The sequence below is a fragment of the Hemiscyllium ocellatum genome, chromosome 9 (genome assembly GCF_020745735.1).
Source record: "Hemiscyllium ocellatum isolate sHemOce1 chromosome 9, sHemOce1.pat.X.cur, whole genome shotgun sequence".
In the NCBI taxonomy this organism is placed as follows: Eukaryota; Metazoa; Chordata; class Chondrichthyes; order Orectolobiformes; family Hemiscylliidae; genus Hemiscyllium; species Hemiscyllium ocellatum.
This window is the reverse complement of record NC_083409.1, coordinates 82,950,193-82,976,013: the sequence shown is the minus strand read 5'-3', so window position 1 is coordinate 82,976,013 and position 25,821 is coordinate 82,950,193. Positions and strand designations below refer to the sequence as shown.

Sequence of the window (25,821 nt, the reverse complement as noted above, 5' to 3'; positions counted from 1 at the left end):
CCGAAGCGTAACCCACCCATACCCCTACATTACCCCTTACCTAACACTACGGGCAATTTAGCTTGGCCAATTCACCTGACCCGCACATCTTTGGACTGTGGGAGGAAACCGGAGCACCCGGAGGAAACCCACGCAGACACGGGGAGAACGTGCAAACTCCACACAGTCAGTCGCCTGAGTCGGGAATTGAACCCGGGTCTACAGGCGCTGTGAGGCAGCAGTGCTAACCACTGTGCCACCGTGCCGCCGTGCCGCCATATTTAAAACTGAATTGTTTTGGATTCCATATTCAGTATTTTCTGTATACCTTTTGTGTTACAGCAGTAACTAGCATTCTACAAAAATAAATGCATCTAAGATCAAAATGTGAAACTGCAGCAGATGGGAGAGATACTAAATGAGTATTTTTGCATCAATGTTTACTGTGGAGAAGGATATGGAAACTAGAGAAATGGAGAAATAAATACTGATATCTAAGAAGTGGCAGATGGACTACACTGTGGGAAAGTGTGAGGTCATGCACTTTGGTAGGAAGAATAGAGACATGGACTATTTTCTAAATGGGGAGAAAATCCAGAAGTCTGAAGTCCAAGAGACTTGGGAGTTCTCGTCCAGAATTCTCTCAAGCTAAACTCACAGGTTGAGTCAGTAGTTAGGAAGGCACATGTGATATTTGCATTTATTTTGAGAGGACTTGATTATAAAAAGTAGGGATGTAATTCTGAAGCTCTGTAAGGCTCTGGTCAGACCACATTTGAAGTATTGTGAACAGTTTTGGGCCCCGTATCTCAGGAAGGATGTACTGGCCTGAGTGTGTTCAGAGGACGTTCACGAGAATGGTCCCAGGAATGAAATGTATGAGGATTGTTGGAGGACTGTGGTTCTATATTTAATGAAGTTTAGAAGGTTTAGGGGGATTCTAATTGAAGCTTACAGAATAAGACCAAAAGACCATGAGACATAGGAGTGGAAGTAAGGCCATTCGGCCCATCGAGTCCACTCCGCTATTCAATCATGGCTGATGGGCATTTCAACTCCACTTACCAGCATTCTCCCTGTAGCCCTTAATTCCTTGTGACATAAAGAATTTATAAATATCTGCCTTGAAGACATTTAGCATCCCGGCCTCCACTGCACTCTGCGGCAATGAATTCCACAGGCCCACCACTCTCTGGCTGAAGAAATGTCTCCACATTTCTGTTCTGAATTGACCCCCTCTAATTCTAAGACTGTGTCCACAGGTCCTAGTCTCCTCACCTAACGGAAACAATTTCCTAGCGTCCACCCTTTCCAAGCCATGTAATATCTTGTAAGTTTCTATTAAATCTCCCCTTGATCTTCTAAACTCCAATGAATACATCCCAGGATCCTCAGCCGTTCCTCGTATGTTAAAACAACCATTCCAGGGATCATCCGTGTGAATCTCTGCTGGACACGCTCCAGTGCCAGTATGTCCTTCCTGAGGTGTGGGGACCAAAACTGGACACAGTACTCCAAATGGGGCCTAACCAGAGCTTTATAAAGTCGCAGTAGCACAACGGTGTTTTATATTCCAACCCTCTTGAGATAAATGATAACATTGCATTTTGGTTTTAGCGATATATTTATCTGACTATTTACCATTGTGACTTTAAAGTTGTTCCAATATCGTTTTCTGAATCCAATCTGAATTTTATTCCAATCAATTTTATTTCATTATTGCTTTGTTTTATGGAAGTATAGCCCTTATATGTATTAAAGCTGGCTGTTGGTAGAATGTATCCAATACTGTTGTACAGATTGGGTATCCATTATCCATACATCCAAAATCAAAAAGACATAAAAACCAAAGGTCTCTTTGGCAGTGGACCCAAATGGACCTGTCGACACTGTAGGACCATTCAGCTTAAGCAAAGCATTTTTTCCAAAGGCCCTGAACAGACCCTAACAGACCCAAATGAACTGTAGTGAACACAAGAAACAAAAATATCTTTCATCTGAAAACCTGTTGATGCCAATTTGTCAACCTAATTGGACCATTCTGTTGCAGTTTCATCTGGAAGCTGATCCCCTCAAGGTTATTTCCATATGTATTATATTTCTAAGGTGTTTACTTTTATTGCTACACTTAAGCCCTCTCTTGTTCCAGTCAGAAATGCCTAGTTGAGGATTAGATTACTTTGTACAGTTTACATCCAGTGGCATCACTTGGGATTACTGCCCACAGTTTACACTCATGATGTCACTGTTGCGTGATGTTTGAACATAAAATACCTATTGGCAAACTGATAATCAATTGTTTTATCGCACATATAAATATTTGTGTACATATCTTCCTTTGCATTACTTGGATGCATTAATTTGGATGACTTCCATTAATATTCTTGGCATTAAGTAAATCATGGACAGGAAAAGATTATATGATCCATCAAACTTGTGGTTCTCTCAGTCATGATGCAGTGTAGCCTTCTGAAAGGCATAAGCAAACTTTAAAAATCTCAGGACAATATAAGAAGAAAAAAAATCTGAAATATTCTTCTCTGACCATGCTTTTATATTACTTTGCATTATTTACAGAGTACCTTTATGAAATTTGTTCCATCGATTTACAACTATCTGTAAAATGAATCTTCAAACAGCCTTACCTTTGCAAAATTCTGCATGTGACCTCAGCCTTCCAAATCTATTACTGACAACCCTATATACTCCTTTTAACTATCTTAAAGTTCTATCCAGATCTCCATGAAACTTTGGCATTTCTACTATTAATGTAACCAGCATTTTCAAGCCTATATGAGTCACAAAAGTTGTTCAAACTAGAAATCATTCTTGTGGCCCTCCTCTGAATCATTTCTGATGCCTTTATATCACCCAGAAGTATTGAATGATGTAGCTGAACTGACAAAATTTATTTTGTCTTTGGTTGATGTGCCCAGCTGAACAAAGGGACTTTGTTGGAGTTGATGACACGTGCAAACGTCTACTTTTCATGGCTAATGAAGCTGACTTGGATGACGAGCTTGTCATTAAGAAGTCCTTGATGCAGAAGTGAGTAATTTCAGCACTTTTTCTGTTCTGTTTCTTATTTCTTTAAAACAGGTACTAAAACTTTCAAATAAATGTGGACTTAATAACGTATAACGTGCCTGCTTTTACTCTAGACAAGAAAACCTTGATCTCTTCCTGTTGGGAAATCTTAATTCTATGTAAATTGCTAAGTGGCTCGATCATCTCCCATCAAAAAGATAGTTCCTTGGCTACTGAAAGGGAAACTTAGATGAGAAAACTAAATTAATAATTTTCTTTTGGTGATGTTCAGGTCACTGCCTTTCTTTTTAACAGAATTGAATTTGACAATCAGGCCATCACCAGTAGCAACGTGACCATGCATGGAGAGATAAATAAAAAAAACTTACATCTCACGATAATACCATGTGAGGCTTTAAAACATGTGATATGGTATTGGGATACCACTTAAGTGTGCGAGAATATGCTGATACCAGTTCAGATTAGATTGGTGCAAAGGATGGGAGATCTTGCACTGAAGAATAGACTTCAAGCATGTATATCTCCTTGATAAGCAGCATTGCATGAATTGGTTAATGTGCCAGTCAAGTGAGAGAATATCTTTAAAATCAATGAGAAATTGATGCTTACTCCATGAAGAAACTGACCTTAAAACAATGATTGAAACATTGATACGTGCTAAGTGAGCAAACTTAAAGTGAAAGGAGGAAAAAAATTGGAAACCAAAACAGAAGTTGCTGGAAAAGGTGAAGAGGCCTGGCAGCATCTGTGAAGAGAAATCAAGAGTTAACATTTTCCAACTTGAAACTTTAACTCTAATTTCTTTTCACAAATGTTGTTAGATCTGTTGAGCTTTTCCAGTAACTTCTGTTTCAGTTTCTGATTTGTAGCATCTGCATTTTTTTTTGTTATTTTTAGGAAAATAATTGGATTTGGATAACTAATGCGTGAGAAATAAGAACATTTAGTAAGAAGTATCTTAGAGATGGATGTTGGGAAGTTAGTTTTGCAACTGCAGTTGCAGGACTGTGAGATGATATAAAGCCATAGAGCATGCAGCACAGACACAGGCCCTCAGGCTCAACTCACCCATGCCTATCAAATTTCCTAAACTAAATTAGTCCCATTTACCTGCATTTGGTCCTAATCTCTCTAAATCTTACTTATCCATATTCCGATCCAAAAGCCTTTTAAATGTTGTAATATTACCACGTCTACCTTGGCTATTCACTTTATTTATATTCCTCATGGTTGTATAAACCTCTTTAAGGACACCCCTCAGCCTATACTGTGAAAGTTCTGAAGAAAGGTCACTGGGTCTGAACTATTTACTTTCTCTCGCAGAAGCTGCCAGACCTGCTGAGTTCCTCCAGCTTTTTCTGTTTTTGTTTAGATTTATTAGCAGTCAGCCATTTTATTCTTCAGTTGTAATATTTACTTGGCCAGTTTATTATTAGGGAAGCTATATCAGAACAAGTCTCGATCTTATAACTAGACTATTGGTCTATATTTCACTGACATTGCTTCGTTAATACTCTTCTCTGGCAGACTGGATGCATTGTGAAGGGAGAATAGCATTTACAAATGAGTACTGTGGGTCCAGCAGTGCCAGTCTGAATACAGCTTTGTTCCCCTAAATCCATGCATGACCATCCATATTTTTACAAGCTTTTCATAAACCAGCTCATTCACAGGTTGAAAAGAAAAGGAAAGAAAAAGTCTCGGATCTTTCAAAGGTACATGCTTGCTTTTCCAGATGGGATGAAATTGGCTGTACATTTTTTTTAAAGGCAACATATGGAGGAACCAAATCCTGCCAAGCCAGAAGTGTTTATGTTTTAATGTATAGAAATATACACAAGTGTACAAAAACCGACAGTTTACTGTATTTACTGGATGATTACTTTGAGTGCGTAATGATTTTGGCTGAAGAGCAATAATTCTAACACTTCAATGCTCAAGGTACCATTCAAGCATGTTGAGCAATTTATTTTTCAATGCTGGTGTCAAAAGGGGCAAACGCTGTCACATGCTGTCAGTAAGACACAGGGTACCAGATCAGAAAGTATTTAGGAGTTTACCATATTGTTATGGGACTGGACATAAGGACAAAGGTTTTACAGAATCTCAGAATTGTTGCTGTGCAGAATGAGGCCATTCAGCCCATCATGTCTGCACTAGCCCTCTGAGCATTTCAGCTTATGACAATTTCCTATATTGTTCCTGTTTAAATGATCATTTAATACCCTCTTGATTGCCTCAATTGAACTTGCCTCCTCCGCAATTCCAGGCAGTGTTTTACAAACCTTGACTATTCACTAAGTGAAAAGATTTTCCTCACTTTGCATTCACTTCTTTTGCAAAATATTTCAAAACTGTGCTGTTTGGTTCTCAATTATTCTATGGGCAGGAACAGTTTGACCTTCTTGACCCTGTCCAGATCACATGATTTTGAAAACCTCGATCAGGTCTCTCAGCCTTTTCCTCTCTATGCACAACAGTTCCAACTTTTCCAGTCTAGCTTCATAACTGGAGGTTCTCATCCCTGGAACTGTTCTTCTAAACCTCTGCTGCATTCTTGCCAATGTTACACATTGTTTCTAAAGTGTGGCAGCCAAAATGGCACACAGTACTCCAGCTGAGGTCTAAATAATGTCTATCTACAAGTTCACCATAATGTCCCTGCCCTTATATGTCCTTGCTCTTGTAGTCTATGCCCTTGTTAATAAAATATTGAACACCATATGTTTTAATTGCTTTCTTTACTCATCCTGGGACCTTTAATGACTTATGCCCATATACACACATGTCTCTCTGCTCCTGTACACCCCTTAGATTCGTACTTTTTTATTTTATGCGGTCGCTCCATGTAATGTGAACCAAGGTGCAGTACCTCGCACTAACTACATTGAGCTTTATCTGCTGCTTGTCCACACACTCCACCAACATGTCAATGTTCTCCTTTCTACACTTGTCGTCCTCTCAATTAACCATTCTGCTAAGTCTTGTACCACCTGCACACTTTGAAATTGTCCCTTGCAAGATCTAGATTGTTAACATGTATCAGAAAAGGCAAGAGTCCCACTGCTAACTCCTGAGGATCTCAACCAAAAACCTTCCTTCAGCCTGAAAAATATCCATTATCTAATATTCTCTTTACTAACCCTCAGTCAATTTTGTATCCACATTGCTAATGTTCATTTTATTCCATAAACTGTCACTTTCCTAACAATTCTATTGTTGCCACTTACTAAAACACCCCTGGAAGTCCCTGTACACCACACCAATAATATTGCTTTCATCAACAATCTCTGTTACCTCTTCAGAAAACTCCAGTAAATTAGATGATTTGTCTTTGCTGCCTTTCCTTAACTAATCCACATTTGTCCATATTACTGTTAATCTATCCCAAGTAATTGTTTCTAGAAGTTTCCCTATTACCAAAGGTAACTCCAGTTTTAGTCTGCTTTCAATGGGCTAGAATTAGGACATCTATCTGCTGTTTGATCTGGAATATGATGCACAAGACATTTATCAATAAAAGTACAACTAGTTCTGACTCATGTTTTAGCATTATGACAAAGTGTTCGCTCGCTGAAACATCAGCATGTGTTTGTTACTGCAGATTTTGCTGTAACAATAAAGCACAATTGTATTAACAGAAGAAATGAATATAAACTAAAATAAACAAAGCAATCTACAGAAGAACCATGATTATCTGAATATGAATTATCCAAAGAAGATCTCCAAGTCCTGATACATTACACCAAAGAGGTGTTGCAACACTGAACAGTTCTGGACATCACCAGGCACCATCTCCAAATGACTGACTGGAGACAGACAGACACACACACACACACACTCTCTCTCTCTCTCTCTCTCTCTCTGTCTCTCTCCCCCTCTGTCTGTCTGTCTCTCTCTCTCTCTCCTGAACAAGGAGCGGACTTAGCAAGTGCTTGCTGTGTCAGTTCCATTGAACTGATGGGGTCGGCGGGGGCTTCAGCAGTGCTTCAGGTCCCTTATACACAAGTGTGTGTCTGCTCGGAAGCAAACCCTGAGACAGAGAGAGAAAGCAAGGCAGGCAGAGCGAGGATGAAGGAAATTTCAGAAAACTCTGAGCCCCAGGAGAGGCATTCAGTTAATTAACGGAATAATCAATTATTGGAATGAAATAGTGCCCACCCATCTCGTTCAGATAATCGAGATTCCTCTGTACATATAATACAAATACAAAAGTTTGTAAAGCAACAATAGAAGAAATCCTATTAATCTCAAATGTGCCTTTTATAAATTATAAAGAAATAAAACAGCTTTTGTCTAGTACCCAAAACACAGCCCTGGTACAATACCCAAAAAATGCAACTTGTAAAATACTCTTACCAGAGTTCCTGTATCTAACAGTACTGTATGTTTAAGTCTCTTCACTTTTTAGGCTGGACTTGCAGATTGCTTCTCCCTGAAGTTTTCACACACCTACTTCAACATATTCGGATATAAGTAACTTCTCCAGTGTTCTATCCCAATACTTTTGGCTAGGGCTTACACTAATTATTTACTCTTCTTGAGGACAATGGACTGCAGCATTTTCCTTTCCAAGGACTTCAAAGAACTGCTCCAAACTCAAAGTAAAAAGTAAAGCCTTCTGCCCTAACTTATTGGTAATTCTCTTAATCTTGAAATTAGCAACTTCCAGAAGCCTCGAACAAACCTTGAGGTCCTATACTTTCCCTTGCTGGGTCGTGAAACAAACTAATAAACAAAAAAAAATGCATCAGTGGAGCACACAAAACTATTCAGTCTTAAGCATCAAACTGTTTTAAAAGAAATCACAATGGCCACACAAATGCTCAATTATTAACTTGAGACATAAACGTCCAGTGGTTACTAACTCAAAATTACAATAATTCCATAACTTACATCATAGCATCATCTCACCATACTCTCCTCCAGTTCTTCTGTAATCACTGCCATTTTTGTTTCTTTCCCTAGAGATTATTAGTGAAACAGTTGAGAATTGTATCATTATCTGGTAGCTTTCTACTTCCTTTCATTTGTACAGTTATTTGTTTTGGAATCTTTTCAGCTAAAATCTCATTTTCTAGATTTAAACTGTCATTTTGCAATTATTACTTCAGATCTTTGATTTACTGGTTCAGTAAAGTAATCTTGTCACTATGATATCTAACCATCAAGTTTTTCACCCAGAAAATATATCCATTGAGGTCTGTGTGGGGGATTGTGTGTGTTATCTGAATTGTGTCTAATGCTTTGAGCTGCTGTATGCTCGAGAGTGTTCTACATTTTGAGTAAACCTCTTCCAATGCACCGTTATGTTTTACTCAGATACAAATCTGTTAACGAATCTGGAAAAACATTTATCTGATCATTAACCATTCAACTCTGAATTACTGTTCAAACAAGATGTTGTAGGTAGTTTGTTATCCAACTTTCTAACACTGATGCTCAAGGAAGCAAAAACAGGTATGCAAAAGCTTATCTTTGAAGATCATTTCTTTTCAGTAGTATGTATTTCCTGTGAAAACAGCATGGCATTTTTCTACATATCCAGTCGTTGTGTAGTTCTGTCATTAGATTTTTTTGATTGAATCCACCAGGTTAGATGTTCACTGGTTAGGTTTTCAAGACTGGTCATTTTTATTTTCCGTTATTGCTTTTGCAAAAATCTGCCCCAAGAAAAAAAGCCATTAGTTACAACCAAGCACTTTAAGAAATAATGAAATTGAATACAATGAGTGAATTTTAGCTTAAGATCGAAGTATGTGAATACTTTTGCAGTTTTAACGTGGGTTGTATAAAAGGTACAGCACACTATTTTGCATTTCTGTTGATGCCATGAAATTTGAACTGTGCCAGAGCTCCCCCTCTTTGTTAGTTCTCTGGTATATCACCCACAGGCATGTGGCTACCTCTCCGTGTTTATACTGACAATTCCAAACTTTCTCACTCTCTGCCACCAGCCCTGGCTGGAAAGTTACCAATGTACTATCTTACAGTCTGCCATTAAAGTATCACAACAACCTGGCTATGTGCTCAGATTCAGAGGCAGCAAAACAAAAATCAGTTAAGATTAAAAACAGAAATTGCTGGAAAAACTCAGCGGGTCTGGCAGCGACTGTGAAGAGAAATCAGAGTTAGTGATTGATGTCAGGTAGCACTTCTTCAGAACTCATGTCTGCGTTCTTCATCAGTTCTGAAGAAGAGTCATTGGATCTGAAACATTAATTGATTTCTATCCACAGATGCTGCCAGACCTGCTGAGTTTTTCCAGCAGTTCTGTTTCTGATTTCCAGCTCTGTAGTTCGTATGACTTTTTATGAATCAGTTATGTGTCATCCATTGAAGTCTGTAATTGTTCATGTTGATAGGATTAAATTATGCCCAAACTCAGCAAAGGCTTGACCTGCTGACATGCAAATGCTGTATTTTTACTACTTCTACATCATACCTGCTGACCTTTAACTTTCCCAATTGACTACTCTGATCTAAATTAATGTCTTCAACATGTTAAGGGTTGAATTCTTGAATATCTTCCTTGTGCTTCCACTCCTGTGCAGTTTTTAGCTTTTGCTTATGTTCTGTACCCCTGTGCAGGTTCTTGGTGATTATTTATGAAACCATGGCAGAGTGCCATAATTTCTTTTACTATGGTTAATGTATGGAGACAGGTCCCAAGTTCACACATTGTATCCCAAGTGTGCCAAGCTCCACTACTTTAAGTTTAACTTTCTTATTTTCTCACCCACTGTGGTGTTGCCTTCCGTGCTAAAATAAACTTCCTCACAGCAAAGGAATGAGGCTATGTCAAATAATTTGAGGTTACCATTTTTTTCCAACCACACACATTTACTAGCATAGTTTTAAAATTTTAATTTAAACTGACTCCAGAATTCAGCCATTGAGATTAGCTTTAGGGAGACTATCTCAAATCACTAGGGTTAAAAAGGATGTACTCATGATATGACAAGTGGAGTTCCCTGGCAGTTTGTACTGGGACTTCAGCTTTCCATCATATTGTAGTTGCATTGGGCAAGAGGTTTATATCTAAATTGGGGATAATTGTGTGGATAGGACCAAAAAGTGAATCATCAAGTAGATCAAGTTATGGCAAATGGAATTCAATGAAGGAAAAGCATGAGGTCATCCACTCTAAATCCAAGAAAGGGAAATGGATGTGCTGTCTTAATTTCAGTGTCGATGTGCACTAACTCAGACTCCTGATACAAATGCAGAGGCCTTTTGTGTGTCCACATCTGAACCAGAAGGCTCAGGTTCAAGTCCCACATGCTCCAGAAGTGTTTCATAGCACATCTGAAAAGGTTGATTTAAAAGATCTACGTGTACAGATGAAATGTTGGTCTTTATGTCAAACACATCAGAAGTGAAAAGTTAGTGCAATGTTTCAGGTGCACTGAGCCTTAGAATCATATGTGCAGAAGAGGCCCATTGGCACATTGAGACTGTACAGCTAGAAGACACTACTGCTTCTACAAGCTCCACTTCCCTGCACTAGGCCCATACCCTTGAATATTATGACTCTTCAGGTGCTCATCCAAGTAGTTTTTAAAGATTGTGTAGTTTCCTGCCTCAATTACAATCCCAGGCAGTGCATTCCAGACATTCTCTACCCTCTGGGTGAAATGTTTTTTCTCAAATCCAATCTAAATCTGCCTTTCATGGAATCATAGAATCCCTATCATGTGGAAACAGGCTATTTAGCCCAACAAGTCCACATGACTCTCGAAGAGCATCCCAACCAGACTCTTTATCCCCCTCTCCCCATCCCATCCCTGTAACTCTGCATTTTCTCATGGTTAATCCACCTAGCGTACATATCCCTGGACACTCTGGGCAATTTAGCATGGCCAATGCACCTAACCTGCACATTTTTTCGTTTTAAAATTATGCCCCTTTGTTATTAACCCTTTGAGTAAGAGGAACAGCTGCTTTCTATTCACTGTGTCCATGCCCCTCATAATCTTATATTCCTATGTCAGGCACCCCCTCAACATTCTGTGCTTCAAAGAAAAGAACCCAAGCTTATCCAAGCTCTTTTCACAATGGAAGTGCTCCATCCCAGGCAACATCCTAGTGAATCTCTTTTGCATTCCCTCCACTGCAATCACATTTTCTTATAGTGTGGTGACCAGCACATAGCTGTGGCTGAACCAAAGTACTGTACAGCTCTAGAGAGACCTCCCTGTTGTTATAATCAATGCCATGATTGAAAAAAGCAAGCATCCTGTATGCCTATTGATTTTCAACTATCTGTGGACATGATGTGGAGGAACTGGTGTTGGACTGGGGCGGACAAAGTTAAAAATCACACAAGACCAGGTATAGTCCAACAGGTTTATTTGGAAAGCTACTGCTAGCGCTATAACCTGGTGTTGTGTGACTTTTAACTTTATCTGTGGATAAGCGCCCCAAGGTCCCTCTGTTTCTCTGAACTTCATAGTGTCTGCCATTCGTTGAGTACTTGATCTTTCTTCCAAAGTACATCACCTCACACTTATCAAGATTAAATTCCATGTACCACTGATCTGCCCGTCTGATCAATCTATTTATATGCTCCTGTAACCTAACATTTTCCTCCTCTGTCAATCACCCAGCCAGTCTTTGTGTTATCCACAATCTTCTTACTTATCATCCTCCCCCATTTTGCTCTCCATTATTTATGAATATTGCAAACAATAAGGGACCGAGCACTGATCTCTATGGAATGACACTCACACCAGGCTCCAGTTATGCCAACAGCGATCTGAAACACAAAAAGAAAATCCTGGAGAAATTCAGCAGGTTTGGCACCATTTATGGAGAGAAAAGAGACATTGACTTTGACTTCCCTCACAATTGCAGAAGGATCCCTCCCGGGGATGGATTCCCACTCAGATACCTCAGCAATCTCTCTTCACTTGGATAATGTGCTGCTTTATTTCTATTTTCCCACAATATACTTCATTTACCGAGTTGTTGCACACTCCTTTAACCCGGGGTAAAAAATGAGGTCTGCAGATGCTGGAGATCACAGTTGAAAATGTGTTGCTGGTTAAAGCACAGCAGGTTAGGCAGCATCCAAGGAATAGGAAATTCGACGTTTCGGGCATAAGCCCTTTAACCTATCTATATCCCATTGTAGCTCCTTATTCCCCTTTTCACAACTTACATTCTGATCTATTTTGTGACATCATTTGGAGTACTGCATTTGATTTTGACACCAATTCAGAGGAAAGATACGAAAGCAAAGCCAATGGATGTTTGAAATCTGAAATTAAAACAGAAGATTCCAGGGGTACTCAACAGGTCAGAGATCATCCAATTATTGATCCAGTAGGATAATTCTTCCTCCATTGGTGATGCCTGACCTGGTAAGTGTTTCCAGCATTTTATATTTCTATCTTAGAAAATATATTTTTCCTTGGAAAGAAACCTGTGCATATCATTGCTTCAGTTTATCATAAACAATCAATTTATGAGAACAGTTTGCATTCCCTGGAATTGAGAAAATGGCGAATTAATTCAATAGAGGTGTCTGTGGTCATTTATCATCTCCATCAGTCTGTCCCATCAGTTGCTCAGCCAGCCAGCCATCTCTTTTCACCCCACCCTGGTCTTGGGGTTGTGGTAACCTTTGTAGACTACAGGCTGCATGTTAGACAAGCCTCGTCCTCTGCGTTGATTTTTAAATTTAGCACTCAACTGTCAAGAAGTTTACTTTTTATTAGACACTTATTTATACACTTTTTCATTGCATTTTTCACTTCATTTTTTTTCCAGTTTTATGTCTTTATTTTGGTCTGGTGTGATATTCTTCAGACTCTACATTTGAGGCAATACATGGCTATTACAAAGATCCCAAATACTTTCTTGTTACTTATTTCCCACTTGTAGCAGCTCTCCAAAGTGAAATTGGCAAGACCAAGTCTAATGAACAGCAGTGGACTTGTGCATGTAACTTCAGTTTATTACTAAGTGTTTCAGTACCGATGCCTGATGGTCTATTCCTTCAAAAAAAAGGCAACATCTATGGATCGATAGTTGTTCACATCAGTGTTCATTCATGTTTGAAGCGTAAACATTGTTTACTATATTTTTATCTTGTGACAAAGGAAAAAGAAAATAAAAACAAAATCAGAAGTTGCCGGAAAAGATCAGCGGATCTGGTAGCATCTATGAAGAGAGATCAAAGTTAATGTTTTGGGTCTGGTGACCCTTCTTCCAGATAGAACATAATGCAGCTCAATTTTGATGTCTCTGCATTAAAGATGTGGTTTTAAGAAACAAATGGAAAATTGAGTGGTATACGGAGATCAAAGAGTAGATGGTTTTGTTGGAGAGGTTATCAGTATTTGTGAGAAGCATCAGTACTAAATGCCTTATTATACATATGTTAGTCATCAGTGTATGTATGAAGTGACATCATCTTTAAAAGGCTGCAGAGTTTGACCTCCCAGCTAGCAATTCAATTTTCCTTGTAGTATTCAAACCTTTTAACTAAAATTAATAAAGCTTCAAACTCATTTCTAAAAGTATATGTTTATCTTTGCTCTGCTGTATTTTTTCGGAAATTGCATATTAATTTAGGTAAAGGTAATTTAGGTATTTCATTTTGGTAAGGTAAATACACTTAATGATAGGGTCTGAGCAGTATTGCTGAACAAAGAAACCTTGGAGTGCAGGTTCATAGTTCCTTGAAGGTAAAGTTGCAGGTAGATAGGATAGTGAAAACGGTGTTTGGTACACATGCCTTTATTGGTCAGTGCATTGAGTGTCGGAGTTGAGATGTCATATTGTGGCTGTCCAGGACATTGGTTAGGCCATTTTTGGAACACTGCGTTCAGTTCTGGTCTTCCTGCTATGGGAAATATGTTGTGAAACTTGAAAGGGTGCAGAAAAGAGTTACAAGGATGTTGCCAGGGTTGGCAGGTTTGAATTACAGGGAGAGGCTGAATACATGGAGGCTATTTTCCCTGAAGCATCAGAGGCTGAAGGGTGATCTTATAAAGGTTTAGAAAATCAAGAGAGGCATGGATAAGGTGAATAGACAAGGTATTTGCCCTGGGGCAGGGGTGTCTAGAACTAGAGGGCATAGGTTTAGGTGAGAGGGGAAAGATATAAAAGGGACCTAAGGAGCAACAATTTTCACACAAAAAGTGTTGTGTGTATAGAATGAGCTACCAGAGGAAGTGGTGGAGGCTGGTACAACTGCAACATTTAAAAGGCATCTAGATGGGTACATGAATAGGAAAGTTTTATTGGGAAATAGGCCAAATCCTGACAATTGGGACTAGATTAATTTTGGATATCTGATCGGCATAGACTCATTGGACAGAAGGGCCATTGTCCGTGCTGTACAACTCTATGACTCTATATTAAATGAAGTGATGTGTTACATCAGGTGATCAGTTTCAGATATTTCTTTATCAATTTTATGCTTTCATACACCTGTCACTTTGATGTTCTATCTATGACACCTAGCAGTCCTCAATGAAATTTCAAGCAAGAACTTATTCCCAAACCTAGAGCAACGTTGCATGTTAAGCATTTTATGTTGCTTTTCATGCACGGTAGTAAATTAACTCTGCTCATTATTCCTGCTCCAGACAGGCTGGTTGAGATCAAGGAACCCACCATATGGGAACTATGAGCAAGCATGCACAGTCAACCAATTGTCTCTGATGCACTGTACCAAAAACCACTGCATTACCTTGATCTTTTTATTATTTTTCTTTAAATTTGGTATACAAAACAGTTTGACTCCAATATTTTAATCGTTATATTAAAACAAAAAATGTATTTCAGTGATCTGTATGTTACACAAACCAGAAATAAAACATAGAGTGATAGAGATCGACGACACAGGAAAAGGCCCTTCGACCCCTTGCATCTCCGCCAATTAAAAACAACTGCAATAGTCCTAAGCCGATTTTCCAGCACTTGGCCCATAGCCTTGTATGCTTTGGCATCACAGTGCACATCTAAATACTTCTTAAATGTTATGAGGGTTTCTGTTTCTACCACCCTTACAAATAGGGTGTTTCACATTCCCACCACCCTCTGGGTGAATATGTTTTGCTCACATCTCCCCTCAATCCTCTGCCTCTTACTTTAAATCAGTTCAACCTGGTCATTGATTCTCATTGGTCAGGTTTCTTCCTGTCTACCCTGTCTATGCACCTTATGTTTTATGCCGCAATCCATTTCCCATATCAAGCTTTTTTGCTGACAGGAAAACAACGCTAGTCTGTCCAGTATCTCCTCTTAATGGAAATTCTCCAGCCTAAGCAATACCCTTGGAAATCTCCGGTGCACCCTCTCCACTTCTGTAACGTCCCTCCTCTGATTTGAATTTCAGAACTGCGCACAATATCTTAGCTGTGGCTTAACCAGTGTTTTATACAGTTCCAGAGGCAGCACAGTTGCTCAGTGGTTAACATTGTTGCCTCATAGCACCAGGAACATGGTTTTGATTCCACCCTTGGGCAACTGTCTGTGTGCAGTTTGCACATTCTTCCCAAGTCTGTGTAGGTTTCCTTCCAGTGTCCAGAAATGTGCAGACTAGCTGATTCAGCCATGTTCAATTACCCATAGTAACCAGGGATGTGCAGGCTAGGTGGATTAGCAGTGGGAAATAGGGTGGTGGTGGTGTGGCTGGACGGGATGCACTTCACAGGGCTGGTGTGGGCTAGATGGGGTGAATGCCCTGCTTGCACACTGTAGGGATTCGATGAATCTGTGATTCTATAACCTGTCTGCTCTTAAACTCTATGCCTTGGCTAATAAAGACAACTCTATATCATATGCCCTCTTCACACTTTATACACCTGCCCTGATACTTTAAGGGACTAGTGTACATATGTACCAAGCTTCCTCTGATTCCTGGTGCTTCCCAGCGTCCTACGGTTCAGCATGTCTTCCCTTGCCTTGTTTGTCCTGCCCAAATGCATCCACCTCACATTTATCTGGATTGAATTCCATTTGCCACTGATCAGCCCATCTGATCAACGTGTCTATATCCTCCTGTAATCTAAGGTTATCCTCTTCACTATTTACCACCCCACCAATTTTTGTCTCACCTGCAAACTTACTGATCAACCTTGCTACATTCAAGTCTAAATCAGTACATAGGAGAAAGTGAGGACTGCAAATGCTGGAGATCAGAGCTGAAAATGTGTTGCTGGAAAGGCGCAGCAGGTCAGGCAGCATCCAAGGAGCAGGAGAATCGATGTTTCGGGTATGAACCCTTTTATGTAATTAAATCATTACATAAACAGCAAAGGCCCAACACTGACCCCTATGGGAACCTACTGGACATGTCCATAAAACTTCCCTTGGACATCACCCTGTACGACCTACCCTCGCCCAATTGTGGATCCAGTTTGCTAAATTTTCATGAATGTCATGGCCTGCCACCTTTATTATCTGTCTCCCACACAGGACGTTAACAAAAGTCTTGCTGAAGACGGTAAATCTTTTCTAAACATCTGATCAATTCAAAAAGTGCAATCAAGTTGGTCAGATACGAATCTCCTGAAGAAAAATTTGTTGACTGTTCTTGATTAAGCTCTACTTCTCCAAATACAGATCAGTCCTGACCTCAGAATTGCTTCCAATAGTTTCCCCACCATTAAAACTAAACTCTCTGGCCTGTAGATTTCTAGTTTATCCCTTCCTCCCTTTTTAAGTCATCTCTAGAATCATCTCCACATCTCTAGACTCTGAAAATACCTACCCACTGTCTTCTATTTTTTGTAGCTATAGTCATCTTATCCCTAATTGAATGAAGCTGGCTTATCATTTTAGTTTTACCATACTTATATTTTTCTCTGGTCTCCATTAGTTTGACATGTGAACAATCAGGAAGGAGAGATCATAGTTTTAGGGTAAGGGGTATCAGATTTAAAACTGATGAGGAGAAATTGCTTCTCTCAGAGGGTCATGAAACTGTGAAATTTACTCACCCCAGTGCCAGAACATTGAGTAAATTGGAGGAGGAGATGGACAGATTTTTAATTAGCTGTGGATTGTAAGGATAGGGAGAGAGGGCAGGAAAATAGAAGTGAGGTTGGGATGAGATCAACTTTGATTATATTGAATTTAGGGCGGCACAGTGGCTCAGTGGTTAGCACTGCTGCCTCACAGCGCCACTGACCCGGGTTCAATTCCAGCCTCAATCAACTGACTGTGTGGAGTTTGCACATTCTCCCCGTGTCTGTGTGGGTTTCCTCCGGGTGCTCTGGTTTCCTCCCACAGTCCAAAGATGTACGGGTCAGGTGAATTGGTCATGCTAAATTGCCCATCGACTTAGGTGCATTAGTCAGGGGGAATGGTCTGGGTGGGTTGCTCTTCGGAGGGTCGGTGTGGACTGGTTGGGCTGAAGGGCCTGTTTCCACACTGTGGGGAATCTAATCTAATCTAAATAGTGTAAAAGGCTCGAGAGGCTGAATTCCCTGCTCACACTCCTACTTAAAGTTCTTATGTTCAGCATAAGGATCACTGTGCAGTCTTGTAACAAATTTATTCCAGTTTTCTGACATAATGAACTTAAACTTAAAGTATGATGGTCCACTATGATGTCGATTATGTGTGTTTTTCCAGTTGAGGTACTGTCAGTCAAGGTCCATTCATTTGCTGATGCCAAACTGACCAAATTACAGGATCTGTCTTCAATTGTGTATCTAGATGTTACTTAAGCACTTATGTATCTATGGTGCATTATTTTTTACTTCCTCTGTTGTAGAATTTGGCAGGTCCACTGTACTGTACACCTTGTTAGTTAAATTGGCCATCAAACTAAGAACATTTTTGAACTGCATCAAATCTGAATCCTCAAATGGTTAGAGCACAGAAAGAGGCCAATTGGCCCATCTGTGCGCTCCGTCTCTGTTAGAGCTAGTTGTCCCGACATCCTGGCCCCGTACCCTTGCAAATTATTTTCTTCAAATAATTATCCAATTCCCCCTTGAAAACCAGGATTGAATCTGCCTCCACCGCACTCTCAGACAGTGGATTCCAGATCCTAACCACAGACTGCATTTTAAAATGTTTTTCCTTATGTCATTTTGGTTCTTTCCCATTCAGCTATAATCAGTCTCTTCTGGGTCTTGATTCTTCCTTTTTAATTTTTTATCCCTATCTGTTCAAACCAGACTTCTTATGATTTTGATCAAACCATCCTTTTGCAAGTTCAAAATAACTTCCTTGTTTTTGTACATGTTGCCCCATGTATATGCCTAGAATCCTGAATTCTGGATTAACTATTTTCTGATCCTGTCCTGTCCACTACAGAACTATGTGCGCATGTTCCAGATACCTCTGCTGACTTTTCCCACCCACCCCCTAAGAAATGTATCTGGTAAATTTTGGCTTTGATTATTGTTTTTGAAACTTTGACATGACTGAGGTTAAACTGACTATCCTGTATTTTTTGGGCTTACCATTGCACTTTCTTTTGAACATAGCTAGAAAATTTGTGATTCTCCAGTCTTCTGGTAGTACTCATTAATCTAAAGAACCTTGGAAGCTGATGCCATCATGATCCTTTGGGTGCACCACATCTTATCCTGGGGGACTTAGCAACTTCAAACTTAATCAGCTATCCCAAATATTTTTATGAATTTTTAGTCTATCTTGTATCCTATCTTGTTCCTCATTAACTATGATTTTGTCACATCTCAGGATAGCATGCTGGAAATCAAGCTCCGGTATTCTTGAAGTTGTCACAAAATTTAAATTTTTTTAAAAGAAATTTGCAAAGTCTCCAAACTACCCTATTTTCACATCCAGGTTGGTCGAAAGCACAGACCAGGTTCCTTTGTTAGCTACAGGTGACCACGTTAAACTAAATTAAATAAACTCAACAAATCAAAGCTGTAACCTTTGTGAACTCTTCCTTACACACCCACAGACAGACAAGCATATACAGGGGAGAAGGAAACCGCTGGATATCTTGAAACCCATAAAGGTGGATAAATCCCCTGGACCTGATCAGGTGTACCATAGAACTCTGTAGGAAGCTAGGGAAGTGATTGTTGAGCCCCTTGCTGAGATATTTGTATCATCAGTAGTCACAGGTGAGGTGCTGGAAGACTGGAGGTTGGTTAACTTGGTATCACTATTTAAGAAAGATGGTAAGAACAAGCCAGTGAGTCTGATGTCAGTGGTGAACAAGTTGTTGGAGGGACAGGATTTACACATATTTGGAAAGGCATGGACTGATGAGGGATAGTCAACATGGCTTTGTGCTTGGGAAATCATGTATCACAAACATGATTGAGTTTTTTGAGGAAGTAACAAAGTAACAAAGAGGATTGATGAGGGCAGAGTGGTGGATGTGATCTACGTGGACTTAAGTCAGGCGTTCGACAAGGTTCCCCATGGGAGACTGGTTAGCAAGGTTAGATCTCATGTAATGCAGGGAGAACTAGCCATTTGGATACAGAACTGGCAGAACGATTCAGACAAGATTTATAAGGATGTTGCCAGGGTTGGAGGATTTGAGCTATAGGGAGAGGTTGAATAGGCTAGGGCTGTTTTTCCTGGTGTGTCGGAGGCTGAGGGGTGACCTTATAGAGGTGAAGGGTAAATAGACAAGGTCTTTTTCCAAGAGTGGGGGAGTCCAGAACTAGAGGACATAAGGTTTAGTGTGAGAGGGGAAACATATAAAAGGGACCTAAGGGGTAACTTTTTCACACAGAGGGTGGAACGTGTATGGAATGAGCTGCCAGAGGAAGTGGTTGAGGCTGGTGCATTTGCAGCATTTAAAATGCATCCGGATGGGTATATGAATAGGAAGGGTTTGGAGGGATATAGGCCGGGTGCTGGCAAGTGGAACTAGGTTAGGGTGGGATATCTGATCAGCATGGACAAGTTGGACTGAAGGGTCTGTTAACTGACAACCTTGTTGGCAGGCAGAGAGCGTTTTTTGGTGATAATTGGTCCCAACTCCGCAAACCAATCAGTTACCAACCAGTAAGCGACTCCTTAACTCCAGATCATCTGCACGTTGCTGGAACCTGCAGCTAAGCAAAGAGCTCACAGTAGGTGTCCAATTCTTTACTTTCAAAACTTGTAGCCATCCTTGTAAATCCCTGGTTTAAAACAGTTCTTTCTTATTTAAGTCCAGGTTTTTAAAGAAGCAGAAAAATAAAGAAGACATTGACTTGCATCAGTCTTTACTAAGAAGAAGTCAAAGTACTTCTTTAGTACTTCAGACATGCTCCTTGTCTCCATCTTTCTGGTCCTGTCCCTTTTACTCCCTTTAATGTCCCTTTTCATGTTAGTTGCTAGCCTCTTCCAGTACTCTTATTTATTTCGGTTATTTTGTTGTTCACTTCCCTTCTGAACTTTCAATATATGGCCTGGTTCTCACTTGCATTATCAATTTGACATCTGACACATGGACCCATTTTCTGCTTTATCTTACTCTTGAACTCTTGCTCATCTTAGGAACTTTTGCTTTGACTACTGTACTGAACCCTGTCCTGAATGTACCTTGACTGTACCTGAGCCACCATTTCTTTACTGGAATTAAAGGGTTGCCTTCATTCTCTTGCCTGTCAAACTTTGATTCTAGTTTAACTGGGTTGGAGTCATTCTCATCCAAGTGAAATCGGCCTTTCCCCAAATAATTGGTTTTGCTTGGATTTCTCCTTTTCCTTTTCCGTAGCTAACCTGAAGCTTATAATAGTAACAACACTGTCCCCAATCTGTAGTATTATTGCAGCCTTCCAAACAGTTTCAATCACCATAAGGTGTGACAAAGCAAGATAGAAAAAACGTCTTCATTTGTGAATCACCTTTATCCAGCTAGACAGTTGGGCAGAGAAAATGTTGGTGATACTCCATCTGAACAGATCTGATGAAGCACCACCAACCTGAAATGTTAACTTTGTTTATCTTTCTGCAAATGCTGCAGACCTGCTAAGTATTACTAACATTTTCTGTTTTTATTTCTGAGAAGCTGGCCAAGCAGTTCTGCATTCCAGGAATAAAGTGAAAAATTAGATTTAAGAAAGTAAAGAAAATGTTTTTCAATAGAGTAATAATCTGAGACATTTACTCCAAAGGCATATAGATTGAGTAAACTACATAGTAACCTTGAAAATCTGTCTGTGAATTTACCTAAAACATTTCCTGTACCAGCAGAATTAATTCAACTGTTCAATTAAATACCAGTGCTCTCAATTACATTTTATTCGCACAAATTATTATACTCAAAACCATTATTTGCCAAAAAAAACTTCTTTTTACAATGATTTTGCTGTTATTTATGTTAGATTAGATTAGAGTCCTTACAGTGTGGAAACAGGCCCTTTGGCCCGACAAGTCCACACCGACCCTCTGAAGAGTAACCCACCCAGACCCATTTCCCTCTGACTAACACACCTAACCTATGGGCAATTTAGCATGGCCAGTTCATCTGACCTGCACATCTTTGTGATTCCGGGAGGAAACCGGAGCACCCGGAGGAAACCCACGCAGACACGGGGAGAATGTGCACACAGACAGTCGCCTGAGGCTGGAATTGAACCTGGGACCCTGGTGCTGTGAGGCAGCAGTGCTAACCACTGAGCGACCGTGCCACTCCGTTGGTTAAACTGGGAAATCGGTGCAGGAATACCTAGTGTTCTATGACCTGCTATCTTCAGCTGATTCTTCATTGACATTTTTTCCACCATAAAGTCTGAAACCAAGAGGGTTCATTGATGATTGTGTGCGATGTTTTGCAATATTTGCAACTCCTCAGATACTGAAGTGATCTGTTTCTGCATGCAGCAAGACCTGCATAGATTCTCCTGCTCCTCGGATGCTGCCTAGCCTGCTGTGTTTTTCCAGCACCACATTTTTCAACTCTGGTCTCCAGCATCTGCCATCCTCACTTTCTGCAGCAAGACCTGGACAATATCCAGGCTTGGGATGGTAAGTGTCAGGCAATGATCATCTGCAATAAGCGAAAAAATCTAACCATTGGCCCTTGACATTTATTGGCATCACCAATAAATAGTGAATCTTCCACTATCAACCTCCTACAGGTTATCATGATTGAAAAGTAAACTGAACTGACTACACGAAACGCTGTGGCTACAACAGGTCAGAAACTGGCACTTCTGCAGTGAGTAACTTGCCTCCTGAATCCCTGATTCTTGTCCACTATTTACAAGTCTGAAATGTGATCGACACTGTATATTCAGGCGAAAGTGAGGACTGCAGATGCTGGAGATCAGAGTCAAGAGTGTGGTGCTGGAAAAGCACAGCAGGTCAGGCAGCATCCGAGGAACAGGAGAATCAATGTTTCGGGCAAGAGCCCTTCATCGTGAATTCCTGATGAAGGGTTCTTGCCCGAAATTCAATTCTCCTGCTTCTAAGATGCTGCCTGAGCTTTTCCAGTAGCACACTCTTGATTGTATATACTCAAGTAATAGTCGCTCTCATGTAAAAATCGACTCCCTTTTTTGGCCAAAAGCGCTGGAATTTTCCATATCTTGTGTAAAAAATCGACCCTAGTTCTTCACAGCTAACAGATCAACGTTTATGAGTCAGTATGCAGGCAGTCATGCTCTCCTGTGGCTTTCCAGTCCCCTGGCCATCATGCTCCATTCCAGGTTTACAAATTACTGTAATTTGTTGTTTTCTTCTTTCATTGTTTAAAGATCAGTTGGGCTTCTGTTAATGATACAGTATGAATTTTGATAGGCATGAATTTCAGCCACTCAAAAGTAGTATCCATGTAATTAGCGACCCCATACATTTAACCTTAAAATGCAGTCAAAACATTTTGACTATTACTCAAGTAGTAGAGTCATAGAGATGTACAGCACAGAAACAGACCCTTCGGTCCAACTCGTCCATGTTGACCAAATATCCTAAATTAATCTGATTCCAATTGTCAGTATTTGGCTCATATCCCTTAAACCCTTCCTATTCATGTACCCATTTAGACACCTTTGAAGTGCTGTAATTGTACCAGCCTCCTCCACTTCCTCTGGCAGTTCACTCCATATACACATCACTTGCTGTGCGAAAAAGCTTCCCCTTAGGTCCCTTTTAAATCTTTCACCTCTCTCCTTAAACCTATGTCTTCTAGTTTTGGACTCCCCTACTCTAGGGAAGAGACCTTGAATATTCACCTCTATCCTTGCTCCTCATAACGTCTATAAGGTCGCCCCTCGGCCTATCACGCTGCAGGAAAAAAAGTCACAGCCAATCAGCCTTCCTATAGCTCAAACCCTCCAACCATGGCAACATCCTTGTAAATCTTTTCTCAACCCTTTCAGTTTCACAACATCCTTCCAGTAGGAGGGAAAGCAGAATTGCACACAGTATTGCAGAAATGGCCTAAGCAATGTCCTGTACAGCCGTAAAATGACCTCCCAACCTGTTTACTCAATGCACTGAACAATAAAGGCAAGCGTATCAAACATCTTCTTCACTGCCCTGTCTACCTACAGCTCCACCTTCAAGGAACTGTGAATCTACACCGCAAGGTCTCTTCACTCGGCAACATTGCCCAGGCACTGGGTAGCTCCTATACATTTGAAAAGCTTGCTGTCATGGAAGACAAAGCAGCCCGTTTAATTACACCCTCATCCACCACCTTCAGCCTTCTCTCCCTTCGAGAATATTGTTCATTGGTAACTATGTGTATCATCTAAAGGTGCACTGCAGTAACTCACCATTTCTCTGCTGATGGCAGCTCCTACAGCAACCTACACTAAGAATGACAAGGCAACATTTGCATGGGAACTGTATCACTTGCAAGTTCTCCTTCAAGCCATGCATCATTCTAACCTGGGACTATGTTGCTGTTCCTTTTCTGTCTTAGGGAGTTCTAGATTTTGGAACTAAAACAGCATTGTATGTGTCCCTGAACACCAGAGACTGTAAGGGCTCAGGAAGGCAGGTCACCACTGCATTCTCCAGGGAAATTTAGAAGGGACAATAATTACTAGCCTGGTGAATGATGCCTGTTTACCACACACAAATAAAGAACAAGAAAGTTTGATTTGGAATTTTTTGCTAATTGTCTACTAAACATTCTCCACTCAGTGTCATTTCAATATCCTCAGGATCAAAATCTACGTTCCTCAATGTTGAAGTATGAATATTTGATTATCAGTATTATTTTACATTTTCAGTGAATCTGTCTGGTTTTCATTGTTTGTTGAAGCATTTCATTTCATTATCAAACGCATTAGAATTTCTTCCTTGTTGAGAAAATATAGAGATTTCTTCATGGTCCTACTTAACTGTTACTTCTTTTTGATGTTCTGACTCAGTTATTCTTTTCACAAGAACATTCTGGATAGGGTGGCTCATTTAATGGTGCCAGTCAGACTTTGGTGTTTGCACAATACAATGGAAATGGGTCTCTCCACACACACACACACACACACACACACACACACACACACACACACACACACACACTTTGATGAAGCTCGATATTCTTATATTTTGGCTAATGCCCGATTTTGGTTCTGACTTATAATTTTGATGATGATTAAAGATGAAATCATCTTTAACAAGTACAGCTATCTTTATGTGCAGAACATGCTCTTGCAATCAGTTGCTCTGTTGACTTCTTGCTTTAGCTCTTTTCTAATTAATGCCAAGCAATCTCTATCAACCTTTTGCTCTACCATCTTCATTTTCCTTGGTCTGCAACCTGTATTACTTTTCCTCACCAAGTAAAAATGCATAGTGTCTGAGAATATTATTAGCATTAGACAAATATGTGGAACAAAAGAAGTTAAATATGAAAGAAGGCCTGTGCTTTATGAAAAATTTATTGCACTTCTTTTTGCTACCTGTGGTTGAATTTGGTTATGCATATCTATATTACAGTATCAGTGGAAATACAGTGTAGACAGGACTTTTTCTTTTATGTGTAGTACTTTGCACTTGTAGAAGATGGTCCATCAATATTTAAATACTTTAAATTACCTTTTCGTGATGCCTGTAGTTAATTGAGTCAGTTACAATTTTCCATCATTGTGGTACCACAATAATTTTATTGAAAATCTTTTGCTTAGGTTTTGGAATTTGGCAGCAGCATGAAAGTTCAGTAGCACTGCGATGAACTTACTTGGTTTCCTGTGGAACAATACTGCAGTGAAGTATCAATGAATAGTTTGTAAATATAGGTTGTTAATTGCTATTTTTTTCTTTTCAGATATCCTAAAATACACATAAAAACTGCCCTTGTGGATGCCCATCTGTACTGCATGAAAAAATGGGTTCTGGACTTTCTTGTGGAAAACAAGTAAGGGGTTATACCATTATTGCACAATTATCTTTGCAATGCGCTTCAAACATTAAGCACTATTCAAAATATACTTATAATGGAAAGCCTTAAAACATCACTGGTGAATGTCACGGAAATTGACTTTAACTAACTTGAAATTTTGGTCTCAAAACGTATTCCTATATTTAAACTTTCGTACAGCGAGAAAATGTTCGTGCTTATGAAATGATGTACTTAATCATTAAGTTTCAAGTAGTTTTGGAAAATTCTCTGCTGCACTACCAGAACAGTTAATCTTTCAATTCGTGTACCAGGTTATCAAGAGAAAAACTAGTATTACAGTAATAACGTCATACATAGCTTTGTCACAACAATATTGACTCTGTGATACTATAATAACTTGCCTCAACTTCCAGTTCAGAGGTAATAGGTTAAAACCTCGCTTCATGACTTGAATACGTAAGCTAGGCTAGGGATTCTGCTAAATGTTTGAAGTTGTACACTCCTATGCAACAGTGACTGCTGTTAAACTCCAACCAAGTGGCAACAGC

The 25,821-nt window shown here is 39.8% G+C and overlaps 1 protein-coding gene across 1 annotated transcript in view; it reads left to right on the top strand.

Annotated features, from left to right (window-relative positions):
- Positions 1 to 25,821, top strand: part of eif2b3 (eukaryotic translation initiation factor 2B, subunit 3 gamma) — a 140,323-nt gene that overhangs the window by 42,910 nt on the left and 71,592 nt on the right. Inside the window, exons 5-6 of the mRNA XM_060829871.1 lie at positions 2,916 to 3,027; positions 25,199 to 25,288. Of these exons, the coding sequence (XP_060685854.1) occupies positions 2,916 to 3,027; positions 25,199 to 25,288 (202 nt within the window). The remainder of the gene's footprint in view (positions 1 to 2,915; positions 3,028 to 25,198; positions 25,289 to 25,821) is intronic.